The 17,623-nt window shown below is 39.1% G+C and overlaps 2 protein-coding genes across 2 annotated transcripts in view; one reads left to right on the top strand and one right to left on the bottom strand.

Moving 5' to 3' along the window:
• Positions 1 to 4,339, bottom strand: part of abhd5a (abhydrolase domain containing 5a) — a 53,145-nt gene extending 48,806 nt beyond the window's left edge. The window contains exon 1 of the mRNA XM_049583198.1: positions 4,270 to 4,339. Within this exon, the coding sequence (XP_049439155.1) occupies positions 4,270 to 4,301 (32 nt within the window). The 5' untranslated portion in view covers positions 4,302 to 4,339. The remainder of the gene's footprint in view (positions 1 to 4,269) is intronic.
• Positions 4,340 to 4,463: 124 nt separating this feature from the next.
• ano10a (anoctamin 10a) overlaps positions 4,464 to 17,623 on the top strand; it is a 100,561-nt gene continuing 87,401 nt past the window's right edge. Inside the window, exons 1-7 of the mRNA XM_049583152.1 lie at positions 4,464 to 4,816; positions 10,673 to 10,827; positions 10,904 to 11,101; positions 14,485 to 14,619; positions 15,820 to 15,939; positions 16,275 to 16,459; positions 17,223 to 17,607. Of these exons, the coding sequence (XP_049439109.1) occupies positions 10,692 to 10,827; positions 10,904 to 11,101; positions 14,485 to 14,619; positions 15,820 to 15,939; positions 16,275 to 16,459; positions 17,223 to 17,607 (1,159 nt within the window). The 5' untranslated portion in view covers positions 4,464 to 4,816; positions 10,673 to 10,691. The remainder of the gene's footprint in view (positions 4,817 to 10,672; positions 10,828 to 10,903; positions 11,102 to 14,484; positions 14,620 to 15,819; positions 15,940 to 16,274; positions 16,460 to 17,222; positions 17,608 to 17,623) is intronic.

The raw sequence follows: 17,623 nt of genomic DNA, 5'->3' as shown, positions 1-17,623 counted from the left end.
CGCTACCTGAATACGTGTGGACCAACAGTATATAAAGCAGCACACACTACGTCTGCTATCCTTAGTGATGGCGATTTGCCCACCTCATCATGCCTGGGTGCAGACCATGCAGAGAGCATTATTTAGCAGCCAAATTTAGACACCAGTAGTGGTGAGATCACTTCTGATGCTTTGACATAATGCTGCAAAGACAGTAAGCCAAAGCTTAAGATCTATAACATCGACATTCCCACTCCAACAGCCTACATGCTACTGCTGGTTCTGCTCATCCCTGCTGAGAATAGGACTTCATTTGTAGATGACGACAACATCTCTTCAGTGTCCAGTACCTCAGCATCTTGTGGGACTCTTGTGCCAACATCTCTCCACCAGCACTTCCTGCTGGTGTTGAGCTCCCCTTGCCCTTTTTTCAGGGTGAGAGGTCTCACAGAGAACCCCCCCGGTCTGTTTGTTACAGAAATACAATTTCAATAAACCACTCTGGTTATTATACTCTCTACAGATCTCACTCATGTTTCCACTGTTGTTTTCCTGAAATGAGTGATATCTCATGATATTTCAGAACTAGGCAATAACAAACAGACCTGATCAAGTGAAAAGTAAAGAGATAGGCCTACTATTCGATACGATTCAGACACTTACAATAACCATCTGAGCCTGTCTGTGTCAAAAATAACCACTTTTAATGGACATACTGTGATGGTGGGGCTGGGCGGTATTCGCAGTGACAGTAACATATGCTTTTGTGGTTACCGTGGTTACCCTTTAATGCTTCTGAGGTGTTTATATTTCTGTTATTTGGTTTCACAAAGAACTCATAAAGGAATAACTGATTGTAAGAATTATTAGTAGGCTATTTTTAAACTGCAAATCAATAGCATCTTATGAATAATAACTAACATAGAGACAGGAAGAAAAGAAGGCGTCTTGTACAGTAATGATTTGGGGCTTAATATTGTCAGACACTTTTTAATGGACTTAATGAACAAATGACAAAGTACATGGTGTCAGACAAAATGATGGCAGTTTTAACAGCTTTTTAAGGTGAGACACTACAGGTGAATGGGTAAAATTTTAAAATAATATCATCATGAAACCTCCTCAGTTGATTACTTACAATAGTATGAAAAAAATGTATTACAAGTTTTTAAATTTTTAATGTTTAATTATGCAAATTAGTAGGGGTGTCCCCGACTAAGAATTTTCATAGTCGAATCTGATTTGACAGATTTTTCCTTTAGCCAACTAATCGTCGAATCATGTTGTTTTCCCCCTCATTGATTAATGAGCTCATTTGCGTCAGTCTCCGCTCCAGAGGAAAGAGCTAAAACACCCAAATACACAAATGTAATTCTTCAGTTGGCATAATAAGATAATAATAATAAAAGTTAAAGGGTTATCATTTTATCTTTATCTTTATTCCTTTCACTTCATCAAGGTATGATGCTCTAGATGAACGCAGACACGCTGCCCAGCCGGGGACAGCCCTCCATTCTGAAACACCACCGTTCTGAAACAACGCTGTTCCGAACCACCCCGACTCCGAAACTGATTTTCAAGTCCATATCTTGTTTCCTGCACCAAACACTGCCGCCCACTCTCTGGCCGCACTCGCACAATTCTGAAATTCGTTGTACTACAAAAGCTTGAAATGAACGTTCAACTCATTGTTTTTCATTGAAAATATGTCACTGTCTTCATTTATTATGTATAATTTCTCTAGCAGCAAACACATTTAAAAGGAGACGCTTGTCAAGTCTTTTTACGCGCGTTGTCCGTGGTGCTGAAATCCCCACTCCCAGCCGCACTCCCGGCCTCACTCGCACAATACGTATCCCATTCAAAATAGGCTATATATCATGAATTACTAGAAAACAAATACATTCTATGTCAAATCAAGATGTTCAGCAGCAGTGAGCACCCCCATATAGTCAGAATGGTACGGTCTTGTTTCATAACCACATTTTGCAACGATTCGACGGCGAGACGAGTCGAATCAGACTTCTCCGAATCGAATCACCGAATCATCAACTATTCGGGGTCACCCCTACAAATTAGGCACTGTCTTATTAAACATGCGCTAATTTGCATATATTTCCATAAGATAAATCTGAACATCTGATAAAGCCAGGTGCAAAATTCTTTTTTCATTTTGTTTACATATAAGATGAAAAAAAATTACAGAGGCATTTAAGGATATCTGCTTTTATAACCTAGAAAATCAAAATATACTGTCCTTAAAAAAAAAAAAAAAAAAAGATTTTCGCCATATTTTTGGGAATAAAAAGACTTGGAGTATGACAAAAAACTCATTTTGAGAAAACGGCATTCAAAGATTTACATAATAACATAATACAAGTAGACAAAATGTGATAAAATAAACATCTAAATGTATAATTTGAATGTTTTCTTTATAGCAGTTTGAAAGAATACATATTCAAGGAGTAAACTAGCCCAAAATCTAAAAATTGGCCACTGCATGATAAATCAATGTTTTTGCCTGCCATGTCTCGCCTTAATCAGGGAAAATACCCTCACTAACGTGCATATGTGTTACCATGGTTATATGTATGCATTAGCATAAAAAGGTTAAGGGATATACGTGGCCTTTATCAGCATCAAATATGAGATTGCGGAAAGATTTTACAATCAACAGAAAGATTTATTATTGGTTTACCTGCTGCTAAAACCACATATCTGCTATCATAAAATCCTGTGGTTGGATCGTTTTCTTTAAAAATAGCCAAAAAACACGCACATCCCAAGGTCCATTTGGAGTGGGTGCTGGATACATACATATAAAAGTTATGAAAAACGGAGAAAATGTACCGCACACCAAGTCTCAGCTCCCATTTAAGGCTTTTTTATTTGATTGTTTTCTTTCACAACACAAACTCTTGTGTGGTTCATTTGTGTTGTGAAAGAAGAGTCCGTTTGGAAGCAGACCTAGGCCTACCTTTATGAGTGGTCTCGCTTCAGTTATTTGGTCTGTTCTAAGGTTCGATCAACAGCTTTCTAACCAGCCCAAACAAACCGTAGTAACCGCGCAAACAGACCTGATTACGTTTTAACCGAACCAAACAGGTTAGGTGTGAAGGCACCCACAGTAATAGACCAATTTGGCCTGGTGCAGGGCAGGGTTTGTTATCCATTGTCACTGTTAGGTTAGGTCAAGGGTAGCAGTCATCAATTTGAATTGAAGCCGATGATGCTCTTCAGTATCTAGTAGGCTCATAACTGTGACTTGCTCAAAGAAATTCATGCTGAAGTCCAGAGATGCATTTTATGGTGGTTTGTTAAACAGACAAGTGAGAATTTTTTTTTTTTTCCAGCAGCCCTGGTTAACATAACAGTTTATTGAATGTCTTGTTAACGCCCTATGCATTCACCTCTGATGAAAAGGAGTGGTAAAATGACCAGTTGGTGGTTGTATATATTGATAGGCTATAAACTTTAGCCAATATATAATATATTGGCTAAAGTTTATAGTCTATCAATTTATGTTGTTAATATAAGTTTTCGACTATTTTTATGGAGGTAAATGTCGCCATCTGTTGGTGAATTTAATTCATAACAGTCAGCTTTTGAGGAGACAGAAATACTGATTGAAATGAGTGTAATTGATGCATTTGTTGACAGAGGGAACTGAACTTGAATGTAAAGTTTGAAATATCAGTCTGTTTGATCCTGAATTAGTATGTTTTCTTTGGACTGTAGTCTGTACATAATAATAATAATAACACAACAACAATGATGATGATAATAATAATAATAATGATAATGATAATGTAATACAGTCAAACTACTACATTTGTTATTGCTAATAAAGGTTGTCAAGTTAAATGGCATGTTGTTGTACGGTCATTTTGTACCTATGATACATTTTGGGGGGGGCAAATAAAATTTCGCTTGGTCAGGGGCAGCCCTGGATACATGATGCCATCCTCTGTAAAACATGCACTTTTAAACTTACAAGTGTAACATTACTCTGGTCAAAGAGACAAAACTACTATCTAGAACTTCTCTAGATACAGGATGTGCAAACCTTGTTGTATCTGACAACACTTTATAGGCCTCAGGGCACCATGTTATTAACGTTCTGTGCTTACCTGAACTTTAAAGCAGAACCTGACTTTTGACAACTTAACTTTGACAGGTGTATGGCAAGAACATGCAGGTATTTTCCAGAAGATCACAGAAATGACATACTGAACGTCCCTTGCATTCTTGTACAGAATTACTAACAGAGCAGTAACTTTACACACTTACCCTCTGTTCGCTGTGCCTGCCTGCTCGGCCATACTCCAACACCTTGTCACGTGGAAAGAGAAACTGTGACATTGAGTGTGCGTTCGAAAATAGTTATTCGGAGTACCGGGGCGCCCTCTGCCACAAACTGGACCCTCGTAAATTCGGAGTAGTTGAAATGTACCATTCGGTTATTCAGAACAGCATAGTCTGAGCCCCCCTTTGGGCACTCCGTGTGGGCAGACGGAGCAGAAGAGCGACGAGGGCAGTGAATGTGTGATGAACTAAACTGTTCCTTGATTCATGAAGAAGTAGAACTGAACAACAGCGATGTCATTTTAGTGTAGAATGTTCGATCGATAACTAACGCACCAATATAACTGAAGACTGGTTTATTTGTTGTTTGAGATAACCGAGCGGTTCGTTTACATCTTAACGGCTTCTGCCTCCGCCCATCGCAGCATCCCTGTAGAGAAAACAAGCGCACCCGGCTACAGACTTGAGGCATTGCGGAAGTAGCTTTTCTAAACATTTGCTAAACGTCGCAGCTCAGCGGAGGACAGAACTGGTAAGTAGATTGGTAAATTATGTTGATAGTTCTCTTTTGTCAATGAGTTGTGCACATTATACGCAACATAGATTGTTTTGTTTGCGCTGACAGCTTTTGGGAAACTAACATGTCAGCTACATCATGTGTTCTACGAATTAAAGCTGCAAGTAACTTAAATGTTAGAAATACTATTGTTTGCTTTAAAGCTTGTCTTTCTCAGCAAAGGCATTTCCCATGTTCATTCAACTTCATATTATGGTCCAAAGTCACTGATAGCTTTAGATATACAAAAGGGTTTATACAGTTATTTAATATCGTATAGTTTATCAAGTAGGCTATATCCTAACCATAAACGTATGCCTGTTCATTGTAAGGAGTACATAATTATTGCAGACATAAACCTTGACTTGATTTGACTTATAGCATTAAAAAACGAGGTGTAATTATGATGGCTCAATTAAATGAGGTGTCCCAAGGCTCTGCCATTGTTCTTAATCGAAGTTGATCTAAGAACTTAGTCATTGATCTTAATTTTGTTTTTAATTGCATTTTTATTTATTTTAAAAAAAAGCAGAAATATCCAAAGACAATGGGTAGGGACATCAAAGATAATGGGTCCTTCAAGTCCATGATGGTCCTTTAAAATCACAAAGGTCCTTATGATCCATGACTTTGATTAATGGAAAGCCTCAGTATTTTTAAGGAGGGAGAAATATTCCACTTATTAATAAGCTATAGTCCATCCTGTATGGGAATAAAGCAAAATTTACCAGACGAGATACACAGATAAATAAAAGATCACTTCAAAGCCACGTAAGATTTAGATTTTTTCCAGTATTTTTCACATTTTTTAATAGCATGTCTCAGAGAGAAAGTCAGTTGTTACATAACATAAATTTCCTTATCTATTTCTATCCATTCATAAGTTGTTGGAAACTCTTTACTAGCCATTGCACATCTTTTATGTGATGTGATGTGATATGATGTGATGTGATGTGATCCCACAGACATGGTTTATTGGAAAACTGCCATGGATCATGAGATCAATTCCACCTTTGCTTTTGCTACTATGACAGGTTTAAATGTGTGCTGTAAAAAAGCTCTGTTCTGCAGAATCCAGCCGCAAGTGGAAAATCATCTTACAATCAAACTTAAACAATTGAATTTTGCCTTTTTCTTTGCTGGTTTTGTATGTGACCATGTGACACCAAAGTCTTTCATATTCTTTCTGAATAGTCCCTTCCAGAAAAAAAATGTGTGAAATGAATTGTCATAACAAAAGATTGCGAACTTTAATTTGGAAATAGCTTGCACAGCCATGCAGGTGTTTCCAGTTCCAGCTGATTAGTTCTCTGCGTAGACTGCAGTTCTGCTATAGTAAGATTTATATGAGGTCAACAAACAATGTAATGGAATTGATAAAGGTGTAAGTTGTCTTAGGTTCCTAAATAAAAGGAGAGTGAGAGTCAAGCACTCTGTAGATTTTCAGTTTGTCCCGAGAAGTGGTCTGCTCAAGAAAAAAAAGTGCTAATACCTGTGCAGGTGGACTATGGGTGTGCAGGTCCTGACAGGATACAGGATTATACCAGACTGTAAAATTAAGCATCAAGTTAGGTATGCAGTTGATGTTGCTATTGGCATATTGGTGTTTAGTATTTTCCCCTCCAGCAGCTATGTTATTCGTGCATCTATCACCCAGTCACACAGTTTAGAGAAGTGTTAGGATATCTTGACAGTACTGGTGAGACCCTGAATGATTCAGGGCAGGGGCATAGTGGAAGAGTGGAACTAAGCACCCTGGGCCCCAACTGAGGGAGGCCCTCAAAAACCCTTGAAGTTAAAGTTTGTGTTTTATCTTAAACTTAATTAAATAATAATAATAATAGGACACACCATCTGATTTATCTAAAACAATATTAGATTTTCAAGATGCCTATAACTTTGGAAATATCATCAGTTTACTATTGTGTTGTTAAAGGGATAGTGCACCCAAAAATGAAAATTCAGCCATTATCTACTCAGCCTCATGCCGAGGGAGGCTCTGGTGAAGTGATGTGAGGAAGTTTCCTCACATCACTTGCGGAGTTCCGAAGGGGGAGTGGGTAGCAGCACAACTCCACCTAATGCAGGCTGACGGCGCCCCAGATTAAAATGTCCAAGAACACATAATTGAAACCACAAAATATCTCCATACTGCTCGTCCGTAGTGATCCAAGTGTCCTGAAGCCCCGACATAAAAAATTGTTTGGAAAAAGTCATTTCAACTCTGTTTTTAGCCTCATTGTAGGCTGCAGCTCTAACTGCATCTCTGTGCACCGCGCTCACATATGTGCACTTGCGTGCAAGACCAGCGAAAGCACATGAACACACATGAATACGGTGCCCATGTCTCATGGTCTAGTGCAAGCACACACTTCCTGCATTAAGATCACACTGTCACTTTGAGAGTGATAGCAGGTTATTTTCCTGTCTTTTCGGTTTACATACTGAGGCTGCTTATGTTATAGCCTACGGTATGTGGGTCAAAGATGTAACGCTGATTGTTTTGTTTCCATATGGTTTGGTTAAAGTAAGAGTTCAAATTTGAAAATAAATTTACAAATTAGTAGCATGACTTCTTTTTTGAAAACCTAATCTAACATTTCTGGTTTTAAACAATTTTGAGAGAATAATTGGCAGATGATGGCAAAAATGTCACTGTGGTGGAACTGTAAAAACTTTGTACCAAATAATTAAACCTGCTGAAAAAAAGGTGAAATTCTCAGTAAGACATCATATTAACTAGAGTAGATTCGATTCGATTCTATTTTGAACATACAAAATAAATAAAATAGTTTGGAATAATCTTTAATTAGAATAATTGAATTGTAAATAAAAGTAATGGAACCCCATTGTTTTGAATACTATAATTAATTTGGGGAATAATGTCAGTCAATCAACCTGCCGAAGTGTCAAGGTGGTGTAACCGCACAACCAGACATGTGACAGGATATTACGGAAAAGGACCCTGATGATGCTAACTGCTGCATGCCAGAGTTAGTAGCTCTCTTTAATTTTGTCGGTGTATGGTTGTAAGACTGGGCTAGCACCAGTAAAAGTAATTCAACTTAATTCTTCAAACACTCCATGATTTTAGTTAAGTCTTGTTGGTTTCACCCCAGCCACAGCCTATTAACAGTAATCCTCTCTCAGGATAGGTGTCAGAGTTTAATTTTTTTTTTTTTTTTTTTTTTTTTTTTTACTTATGCCCAGGATATAATGAAGACGGTATTTACAGTAGCTTATGCTGAGAAAGCAGACTTTCTTAAACATATTCATACACTTCATTACTTATTACCATTTTAACCAGTACAGATGCTTCTGCCTTCCCTAAAGTAAAAGGGGCATAACCCTTTCCAAGGAAGAGGAGTCCATCTATTGGCCTGTATTATCTAATAATAAAAAGACAGAAATATACATTAAACAAAAATAAAGTTCATTTTAAATATCTAGATTGGAAGACAATATCTAAATATTAAACATTACAGCAGTCTGCCATTTGAAAAACAGACAAAAGGTTGGAAAAAGTGGAATGACCCCCCACAACACTTAATGGATTTGTGTTTTCTTCATACAGTACAACATGGAGAAGAATAAAGCTTTTATTTTGTTAAATCTTAGCTGCACTGACAGGGACATTGGTGGGTGTGACAGCTGAAGCTTGTTGTGCTGCTTTGCGACGAGGAACATAACTGAAGCCTTCAGACTCCAAAGTATACGGACATGTAGTCTCTAATCTAATTTAACTGTTTACAAGTCAGCCCTGATTCTGGAACAGAGTGTGTTCCTTCACAGACGCAGATCTGGGTGAGTGCTGGGCTGTCTCAGTACACATCCAGAGAAACGGTCACTGCCATGTCACCCTACTTACTTCTGCTGCAGCAGTCTGGCTTTTCAACTCTACCATTCCACTAATGCCTGTGTTACTAACACGTGGCCTCCTACTCCAACCAGCCCCTCTCTTTCTGTGTCAGCTGTTTCAGTCAGTAAACTAAATCTGTTCTGTGTTCTCCAGGCCTCTGCCTTTACATGGCTGTGGAATGATTTTATTCACCCTGTACATTAGATAGAAGTAATGATTCCACTGGTAATGTTAAGATCACTCAATTGCACTTGTGTGCATACTTAGGTGGTCCAGCTCTTGACACACCCTTTGTAAACCTGTCAGATATCCATACTGGGGGATCAGGCCCTGAAGGGGTAGAACCCTGTTGAGTTTGTGCTGATTTGTTATTATTAGGGTTCAAGTCCTGAGGAGGCAAAATCCTGCTGACTTGGTGTCACACCACATGGTGGTGCTGTAATTGCTGCTCAAAAACGTAGTTTTGGAAAGGCCATCCATGTCCCTCTCACATAAAGTCAGGTTGTTTTAAAATTTGGCACACATATGAAGCTCAGTGTGCTCTCTCTCTTATGAATTTTTGCTAATTTTCATAATAAAAACAGTAAAGTGATTAGACAGGAGTGTTCAAACTTCTTGAACAGGAGCCAAATTAAATAATGGGAGAATTCCTTGGGGCCAGCTGCTTCTTGCATCAAACGGGTTATATACAAAAAACAAGCTAACGAACAAAAAAAATCAATGAGATCAATCAACAAACGAGAAAAATGGAACTGTTTCATCTGTTAGTGAAAATGCAGTCAACATTCCACTACTCTTGAAAGCAGCAGTCCTCACTATTCACTTTTCACTTCTTTTTTTTGGCTATGTCTGCTACCTAGCAGTGAATGTCTGCTTTTAAGTAACCATTCAGTTTGCTTGTTTACGCCCTGCAAACATAGTTACTCTTGCAGAGATCCTAATTGACACATGTCTACAAACTGTATGATGATCCTTTCATTATGAAGTAAGAATGCAAAGTGATCTTGCTTGATTAACCATTATTGTGTGGTGGTTCACATATAGTATATTTTGGAAGTCAAGTCGATTAAGCCTGCCATAATATGTCTTTGCTTAATTTGCTGGAAGCTGGAATGAGACGTGAAACTTGGCACCACAACTGGAAGAAATGTCCTAATGCTTCACATCAAATTTGATCTGAATCATGCTGATGGTGGTGCTATATTTGCCAGCTTAAAAGGCAAAACTATGACAGATCATGACCCTAATAACATGAGGCCTATTGACTTGAAATTTGACACACATCTACAACTCATTTGCCTTGTCAGAGCATATAGAGAAAACAACCAGGACATTTCAGTGTAGTATAAACTGTAGCTTAAAAACTGGATAAACAATGTCAAATTATAACAGAACCACAGACAAGCACATACCAACACCACACATGCACACTTCCTCCAAGAGCTGACCTGGATATGTGTGCCAAATTTCAAGTTTGTAACTAACTTTGTGAGGTGCGTGGCCTTTACAAAATCTTGTTTTTAGGCATTAATTATAGCGCCACCATGTAGCCAATTGGGTTCCTGTTTATTGTGAAATATTTGCACATCATTTCCAGTCATTGGGCTAAGTTTAATGTTTCTAGCTCAGTCCAGTTCACAGCAATTTAAGCCGTGACAGCTGATTTCAGGTAACAATAATAACGTGTCCAAACTCAATAGGGTTCTGACCCTTTGGAGCTTGAACCATAACAATAATAATAATAATAATAATAATAGTAATAATAATGATATAGTGACATTAATATTGTTGTTGTTGTTTTTGTTCTTTTTCTTTTTTTCTTTTTTCTTTTTTTTTTTTTTAAATGAACAACTTGTCCCAAACTCAATAGGGTTCTGACCCTTTGGGGCTTGAACCCCAGTAAAATCCTCTATTATTCTCTGATGAGTGCAATGGGACAGCCTGTCCAGTAATGATTTCTCTCTCTCTTATAGTGCTCTGGGAGAGGGGACGATGCTGCAGGGGCCGTGCGTAGACAGTAGTGGCCCTAGGTTCACTCCTTTGGTGGTACTGGAGCTAGCCTCAGACACTAAGGAGGAAGCCATTGCATGGCTACTGGGGAGAATAAGAGACAACCAACAGAATGGAGGTTTGGAAGGTTGATTTAATTTGTGTCCCCTGTTTGCCATTTCATTCAGTGTTATTAACCCTGTTATTTCTCCCAGGTGCTGAGCTGCTGGTGGAGCAGCTGGGCCCTGGAGTCGAGGCTCAGGAGAAGGAAAACCCCAACATGTTCTTGGTGGGGGCTACACAGCAGAGGCTGCTCTCTGGTGCTGAAGATGTAGGCCTCTTCAAGGAGTTCAAGGATGGATCCATGAGAGGCTTTACCTATGCCAACAAACACAACTTCAAAGACTTTGAAGGTAAAGTCCAGGAGGCGGCTGCATGAAGGCTGTTTGTTTCTTGGAGTATTTCTGCAGTAGAATAAATTCTTGCTTAAAGCGGCTATAATCAATATTTTTACTATAACAATGTGTCAAATGACAATGTGAACACAAAGGGCTAGTGTGAAGGGGTCGCTCGTAGTGTAAACCTACAGAAAGTTATCAGCTGAATCTGCAGCTCCCCTTGCTATACAGAGCTTTATGGCATTGCAGATCGTTGTTTTTCTGTCAGGGCCACAACTTCACTGTTCTGATTCCCCCTCATTGCTCTCATAGCGCTGTTTTTAGCTGCACATGGCAACTCTTTTCTCAGTAAAAAAGCTATAAAAAAACCACTGTAAAAAAAAAAAAGTAGCAAAAAAAAGCCACTGTACATTACCTGTTCAGCAACAAACAGCAGACACAGTTAGAGACTAGCCAGTGAACATAGCCTAAACTCACAACTATTGCCACATTTACACCCAGCACTCACACTACTTAGGCATTTTTTGAATCCCTAAAACAGAGACCTTCGAAAATGCTGCTGATCCCATTTTAGTTTGAAAAGTCAGGGGTGCTTTTTTATGTGGTTGGGTGGAAATTGAGGCTTTTGGAAACAATGATGCAGATACCTACGTTAGCTTCCTGATTGATTGATTGATTGATTGATTGTTATCAATCATGATGTGTCAAGCCAAAACATTATAGCTAGGTCTACATACTTTTTGTAACTTCAACCTTCTTGTGTGGGTACTTCTTTCCCTTTGCCATAGCTTCCTGTGTTGATGGATAATGCACCCATTATCATGTATGGAGATTGTTTTTGTTAGGGATGTACCGATTTATCAGCTGAACATTGGTATCGGCTGATATTCATCTTACTGACTGCCACTGGCCTATCAGCAAATAAGATGACATTCACCAGTAGCCATGGCTGAAGTTGTATCACATCAGTTTTGCACAGGCTACAAAACAGGGCTCCAGAGGGCCACAAGCTTAAATAAATTAGCAGGTTCAAGGAGAATATACTGACTGTTTGGAAAACGGGCTTTGTGATCTCAGTGCTGTGTGACGAGATGGTAAGTAGCAGCCAGTGTCTAATCCTCACTGGGAAAACATTTTTGGGACCACTTCCACTTTAGTATTCAGGCTGAAAGGATGCAGTAAATTCACTATAGTCATGTCAGAGGATGTAACCTATTGTTTCCCTGACAATGCTATATTGTAAACAACAAATCTGAATTAAAATTGGCAGGAGGGCAGTTAGTTAGCATTAGCTCTGCGCAGCCGCTGGGCGCAAATAACAGAAGAATGAAACCTTTGTTGCTTCAAAGAGGAAATTGCTTTGCACAATTGAGGGTAAATGAGTATCAAAAAACATCAACAACAGCAACACATAACATATAAACAAATATCATCAAAAAAACCATCAGAAATCAATCATCATAAAAAAAGCATTAGCATTGGGAGATTGATAAAGGTTCAACCCCCCTACTCCCAGGCTCATTAAGTTCAAGAAGTGCCGGTTCCATAAGTATCCTCAGTTGTAACAGTACTAGACAGACAAGGCACACACAACTTATTATATGAATATACACATGGAGATAAGTTCAGTAGAGCTGAAATCATTATCTGATTAACTGATTAGCTGATCAACAGAAATTTAATTGGGTCCTATCTTAATAAGAAAAGGCAGCAGAGGAGACACCTGCACACCAATGTCACTGGGCTAGAAAGCCACAAAAAGGTCCACAGGCTGAGATCATTGCAAAAATGGTCTATTTAAGACACCTGCACACAAAAAGGTGCTCAAAGTGCAAAAAAGAATAAAGGAAGAGTAAAAACAGCAGCAAACGTTTCAGTCCTTGAATATCATCAGTGCTACTGACATGACTGCTTCAAAGAACAGATAGAGACACAGACAGATTCCTACCAGGTGTGATCAGCTGGTGCCACAAATTAGATGAGATCAACTGTGGACCAAAAGCATGTCTACCAAACCACAATGACCTGTCATATGAGTACTACACTATTCACAACATCTTCAAACACCAATATATAATAGTAGGACATAATAATATACAAATGTAGAAAAACACAACCATACACAGAAAGACAGAAAAGAAAGGGAAAAATATGCCAAAGCATTTCCCACCAGGCCATGCTGGTACATGCAAATGCCTTTAAAGAAAGAAGACATATGTAGTGTTTCATTTAGGCCTAGCAGCTCTTCAGTTTTGAGAAGAGAGATCCGTCTACTTTCACACTGAGTACATTTTGTTCCCAGATCTGAATGTCTGCAGGTGAACTACATCAGTGCCACAGAAAGTGCAGTGGCTGGATATTTGGCCTCCTGGAAGTGTTTAGTTACAGGGCATTTTGGATCAGCTCTGTGAATAGAGCTTCGATGCTTGTTGATTCTGGTCCTGAGTTTGCATCTGGTTTTGCCAATATATTGCAGACCACAGGGACATTAAAGAAGGTAAATGACATTAGTGGAACAACTAATGAATTTCTAAATCTTGTTGTTGTTGTTGTTGTTTTTTTGGTGATATAACTAACAAAAGTATTTGCTGTCTTGTTGTTTCGGCAGGCGGTGCAATGATGGATGGCCCGATGGGCTTCATTTCCATGGTGTCCTGCCAAAAAAAAAAAGAAAAAAAAAAAAGAGTCATATCACCAAAAAAGCAACATGATAGTCAAGGACTGAAACGTTTGCTGCTGTTTTTACTCAGTCTTCATCATATTTTGCACTTTGAGTACCTTTTTTGTGCACAGATGGCCTAAATAAATAGACTGTTTTTGCAGTGATCTCAGCCTGTAGACATGGTGGCCTCCTAGCCCACTTACATTGTTGTGTGGTTGTCTCCTCTGCAGTGTTTTCTAGTTTGTTTATTGCACTGACGCACTAAAGGCAAACTTTTTTGTTGCCCCAAGTAGGTGCAGTTTCACAGCAGCCCTAAAACTATTTTGATAATCCATTAATTGTTAAGTTATTTTTTAGCAATAATTTGCTGCTTTTCTCTGTTTTAAAATACTGTTTTTAGAAATAATGATTAATTGATTAGTGGTGAATAACCTGCAGATAAATCAATAATGAAAAGTAGAGTGAAAAGTAGTTAAGGTAAAGGTAATAAGTGCGGTTTGAACAGCTGTATTAGAACCAGCATTTAGGTGATTTCCAATCATCACAACTCCTCTTGCAAGGTGCCCTAAAATCAAAAGAGCTGGAACATGAATTGTACTGTCAGAACAGACTGCAGTCATTGTAGCTGACACACTGCAGTTTGAAATCTCTGACCTCACATTCTCTGAGATGTTTAACATGCCTCTTCTGTGAATGTCACAGTGCTGTTTGTCACTGATCTGCTCTGTCTCTCCAGGGGATGGGGACTCCTTCCTCAGCATGGCTGAGTGTCAGTACATTATTAAACATGAGCTAGACACATTACGGGCCAAAGATGAGACTCATGTACCAGGACACCCCCAGGCCAAGCTCTACCCTGGGAAATCTATCAGTGAGTGTCCATCTACCTCTCATTCTCTCACTTTGAAATTCAGATAGGCTTCAGGTATTTAACACACCAGATTAAACAGAGGAAGAGAAGCAATTTCTGAATTGCTTTCCCAGAAATTTTACTGTATTATGGTTTATACAGTATGGATATGTCAGCGTAAAGCTGTGCAATATGAGTATTGTGGCAGTTGAATTAGTGCACCAATTATTGCACATTAAAAAAAGTATTAATAATTATACCTTAAGTCGTTATTGCACAGTAGAATCATAATAGATAATTATGAATTATAAATGCAGATTTAATAAAAGCAACCAAACTAAACTGCATGAAATTAATAAACAGGTTCCATAAATTGTCAGAAGTGAATTGTGAATATGAGCATAATATGAATTAATATTAAGTGTGTAAGCTCGTAAAAGTAGATTTTTTTATTTCTGTAAAATAATCTAGACCTGTTTTTACCCCACCCCTTAAAAAAATGAAATTAACAAACATTGAGAACCAGAATTAATAAACAGGACTGGTAACAGAATAATTAAAATCTAAACAATACCCAACCCTAGTTCCTTGTAGGAGTTTAATGTTGCCTCAGAGGCACTGCTGAACGCAGTCTGTCTCTGTGCCTCCCTCTCCGTCTTTGTCTCTCTCACACTGTCTGTGGCAGCAGTATGGAAACAATGAATATGCAAATGCAGTGAAATACTCCAAAGTGAGATAAGGAAGCAATGAACTTGCAGTGGAGATAGGATGCCTCTATTCAGCGCCTTTATTTGATGAATTGTGTTAAAGCAGAAAGTAATCAGTTTGACAAATGATGCACTCAAGAAATGGCAGATGAAATGATAGAGCTTTCGTGTACTTGTATATAGTCACTATGTATTAGACAATAGAAATGATTGCCATAGACAATGCACTGTGTAGAGTGGGCTGCCTCACAGCTATTGTTTGCCTGCCCTTGTTTTACAAACTGAAGCTGGATGGTGTTTTTGGTTGAGAAAGTGAGTTCAGACAAACAAAAGTCAGGAGTAAAAATGCAACAAGGCTTTTTTTGTTGTTACTCAAAAGTCAGTGAAACGTCTTCTGAATAATTTAAACTTTGAGCAAATAAAGCTTTACCCAGCTACCTATACACAACATTTTCATCCATGATGAAGTGAGTTGGTGGCATAAAAATATCATGAAAAATTATTTACATCTTAGTTCGCAGACTGCAGTCCAAGGGGATTCTGATCCAAGTTTTTCCTCTCCACGACAAGGAGGAACTGAAGAGGTTGTCTTTTTCTTGGTACAAAAAGGTGAAGTTGGCCTATCAGCCTCTTGGTAAGTAGAAGTACCAATTATCTCTCATCATCTTTCTTGTGAAAATCTTATGAAATAAGCACACATAATCACGTTGTTAATAGATGTAGAGAGGGAAACTCCTCAAAGGAGGAGCAGTTGTATACCTTTCATTGCTACTGTACATGACAATTACTACATGGTGATTGCTACATGATGCTCATTTTGCCTTCCAGCTCAGTTGTTCTCAGTCTTTATAAATCTGTTTTTACTCTTTTATTATTAACATGTAATTATTTTCCTCTCTCATGTTTGTGATTGACTTGCACATTAGCATGTTTTTAGCTACTACTTTCTTCCCCATTCTTTATCCCCAGATGACATCAGACACTACTATGGTGAGGGTCAGGCCCTCTACTTTGGCTTCCTGGAGTACTTTACCTTTGCCCTGGTGCCTATGGCTCTCATTGGAGTGCCTTACTATCTGTTTGACTGGGAGGACTACGACAAATATGTCATCTTTGCTGGGTTCAACTTGGTCTGGTGCACTGTTATCTTGGAGGTATGGACAGTGATTGTATCTACATTTGAGCCACAGTCACTCGGTCACTTGAAGTGGAATTACAGTCCAAAGGGCAGTGTCCACCAAAGCGTTTTTCCTGAGGCCAGCGTATTTTTTTTAAATGCTTTGAAATGGGCGCACTGCACACTTACACGGTGCTGCAAACACCGGCAGCACGATGAGGCACTGGGCACGAATTCTGCACTGAGCGCCGACAGTTGGACTTTTTTTTTATTCTGCGCACATCGCTGTCAGTGATTCAGTGACATTTGAGGAGGGACATATACTGTGAAGACAAACCATCACATCTCACATGTACAAGTGCTGAACAACAACAATGGAGGCAAAATTTGCGAAAATGCATATATAGCTATATATATATTAGCTACATCATACAACTAAATCCTCCCTGATGCTTCAGCCTTCACCTTATCCAAAGCAAATGCTCTGCCTTGTGCCGACATGTTTACTTCCACAGATATTCCATATCATAGTAACCAGACTCAACCAAAGTGTCTTAGCGAAAAAGATGCTGCACCTCCAAAGTGCTCTTAGGCGCCCCCAGCAGGGTGTTTCCTGAGGAGTGCCTGGCGTTCTCAGCTGGAAGAAAATGCCTTGGTGGACACAGGGCCCAAGGCACTATTAAAGAAATGGAAGAAATGAATAAAGTGATAATGACAAGAGTATAATACACTATAGCTTGAATTAATGACAGTCTAGTGAAAGCTGATTAACAGATGAGCTAAACCTTTTCCTTCACCAGTTCTGGAAGCGTTGCAGTGCCTCACTAGCCTACCGCTGGGGCACACTGAGCAGGAAAAAGGCCTTTGAAGAACCTCGGCCAGGTTTCCATGGCGTCCTCGGGTTCAACCCTGTAACTGGCCGTGAGGAGCCTCTCTACCCCAATGTCAAAAGGCAACTGCGTATCTACCTTGTGTCCCTGCCCTTTGTCCTGTTCTGCCTTTACCTGTCCCTCACCATCATGATGATCTACTTTCTAATGGAGGGGTGGGCGCTGTCAGTCCATGATGAGGACCCCACATTCTGGACAGGATTACTGTTGTACATCCCCAGTATTATCTATGCTGTGGTCATAGAGATTATGAACCTCATCTATAGATATGCTGCCGAGTTCCTCACCGAGTGGGGTGAGTAGTGGTGATG

The sequence above is a fragment of the Epinephelus fuscoguttatus genome, linkage group LG8 (assembly GCF_011397635.1).
Source record: "Epinephelus fuscoguttatus linkage group LG8, E.fuscoguttatus.final_Chr_v1".
NCBI classification, from domain to species: Eukaryota; Metazoa; Chordata; class Actinopteri; order Perciformes; family Serranidae; genus Epinephelus; species Epinephelus fuscoguttatus.
Note: the sequence above shows the minus strand (reverse complement) of the source record. Positions and strands in the feature narration are given on the sequence as shown.